We start from the raw sequence: 1,891 nt of genomic DNA, 5'->3' as shown, positions 1-1,891 counted from the left end.
TTATATAGTCTTAGTGTTAACAGTCAAATGTAAGTCAAAAATAACATTTATACCTCTGTCTGTGTCGCCGTCGATGACTGAAATCTTGAATACATAAAATTGAGTGAAAATATTTCCAGGATCATAGTTTTCAGCTTCTTCCACTGCTTCTCTAGCCTGAAAAAAATATTGAGTTTCTTTTAAAAAGCTTCTAAGAAGTCCTTACTGTGTTTCACTAATATTAACATAGTCATAATGGCTGAGTGATACTCATAATAACAAGACATGAATCTAAGAAAAGTCTTTAAAGAACAGTGTTCTGTTAAAATGCTAGAAACAATGAGTCCTGCTTCTGAAAACATTGTGGGTGTCAGATGAACCCCCCTACTGAAAACAACCAAACATGTTGGGTAACATTTTTTTAATTCCAAAATCAACTGATAATATATGTAAAATAATTACCAAGCAAAATATTAACTAAAGAAAGCTAGTGTGAACATATTAATATCAGACAAAAATGATGTTAAGGTAAAAAGAAATAACAGAAATAAAGAGAATTGTTTCACATCAATAAAAACTGCAATTAATGAGAATATATTAACAGTTCTAAATTTGTATGCATGAAAAGTATAGCCTTAAATATATAATGCAAAAATGACATTAGATGGAGAAATAGATAAATTCAAAATTATAATAGGACATTTTAACACCTTATATCTCAGTAATTGATAATCACACAAAATATGATCTTGGATACAGAAGATTCAAATAAAATGGATGAGAAAAAATTTAGACTTGGAAAATAAATTTCTATTAAACACACACAGAATATTTACAAAAATGGACCATATACCTAGTCACAAAGCAAATCTCAACCAAGTTCAACAGCCCAAAATCAATTACAATGCAATTAAGGTAGAAATCAATTACTAAATAGATGTCAAGAAAATCCTCATGTGTTTCAAAATTAGAAATATTTTCACATAATTCCTGGTTTCAAGAAGAAACCATAAGGATAAATGAAAAATACTTTTGATTGCATGACAAAAATATTACATATCGAAACTTGTGGACTGAGTATGAGGGATATTCAGTAAGGCTGTTATGTCCTAATTCTTTTCTGGGCAGTGGTTACAAGAGTTTGTCCACTGTGATAATTCATCAGGCTGTACACTTACATTTTTGTTTATTTTTCTCTATATAGGTTATACGTCAATAAAAATTTACTTAAAATATCATGGGCTACAGCTAAAGCAGTACTTAGAAGAAAGTGTATTAAGTATATTATGTAATAAATATATTTCAAGATCACTGTAAATTAATGAGCTAAGGATCTGTCTCGAGGAGTTAGAAAAAGAATTGCAAGATGAATCTGAAAAAATATAAAGAAGAAAACTATAAAGATACTAGCATAAATTGCTGAAATACAGAGCAAACATACAGTAGAAAGGATGTACAAAGCAAAAACTACACTTAAAAATGGTTAAGATGGTAAATTTTCTCACAATTAAAAAAATCAATTTCTATATACTAGCAATGAACAATTGGAAACTGAAATTAACCAAAGTGAGACCCTTTGCAATATTGTCACAACATGAATTCTTGAGAAAAGCTTATCGAAATATGTGTAAGATTTTGCTGGAAACTATAAGATATGGATGAGAGAAATTAAAACAAACCTAAATAGAGAGCAATGCTGTGTTAGTAGACTGGAACATGATATTAAGATGTTAACTGTCCTCAAATTGATCTATAGATTCAATGCAGTCCTAATAAAAACCCACCAGGCATTTTTTATAGTAATTAACAAGCTAACTTTACAATTTATGTGGAAATATAAAGGACTTAGAGTAGACAAAAGATTCTGAAAAACAAAGTTGAGGACTGACTCCGCTTGATTTAAAGACTTACT

General features: G+C 29.2%; 1 protein-coding gene across 1 annotated transcript in view; it reads right to left on the bottom strand.

Moving 5' to 3' along the window:
- The window catches only part of TEX11 (testis expressed 11), a 131,236-nt gene that overhangs the window by 33,470 nt on the left and 95,875 nt on the right, over positions 1-1,891 (bottom strand). Inside the window, exon 16 of the mRNA XM_023537447.1 lies at positions 54-156. Coding sequence (XP_023393215.1) covers positions 54-156 — 103 coding nt within the window. The remainder of the gene's footprint in view (positions 1-53; positions 157-1,891) is intronic.

This window comes from Pteropus vampyrus, unplaced genomic scaffold (assembly GCF_000151845.1).
Source record: "Pteropus vampyrus isolate Shadow unplaced genomic scaffold, Pvam_2.0 Scaffold191, whole genome shotgun sequence".
Taxonomy (NCBI): domain Eukaryota; kingdom Metazoa; phylum Chordata; class Mammalia; order Chiroptera; family Pteropodidae; genus Pteropus; species Pteropus vampyrus.
This window is presented reverse-complemented; position numbering and strand designations above follow the sequence as displayed.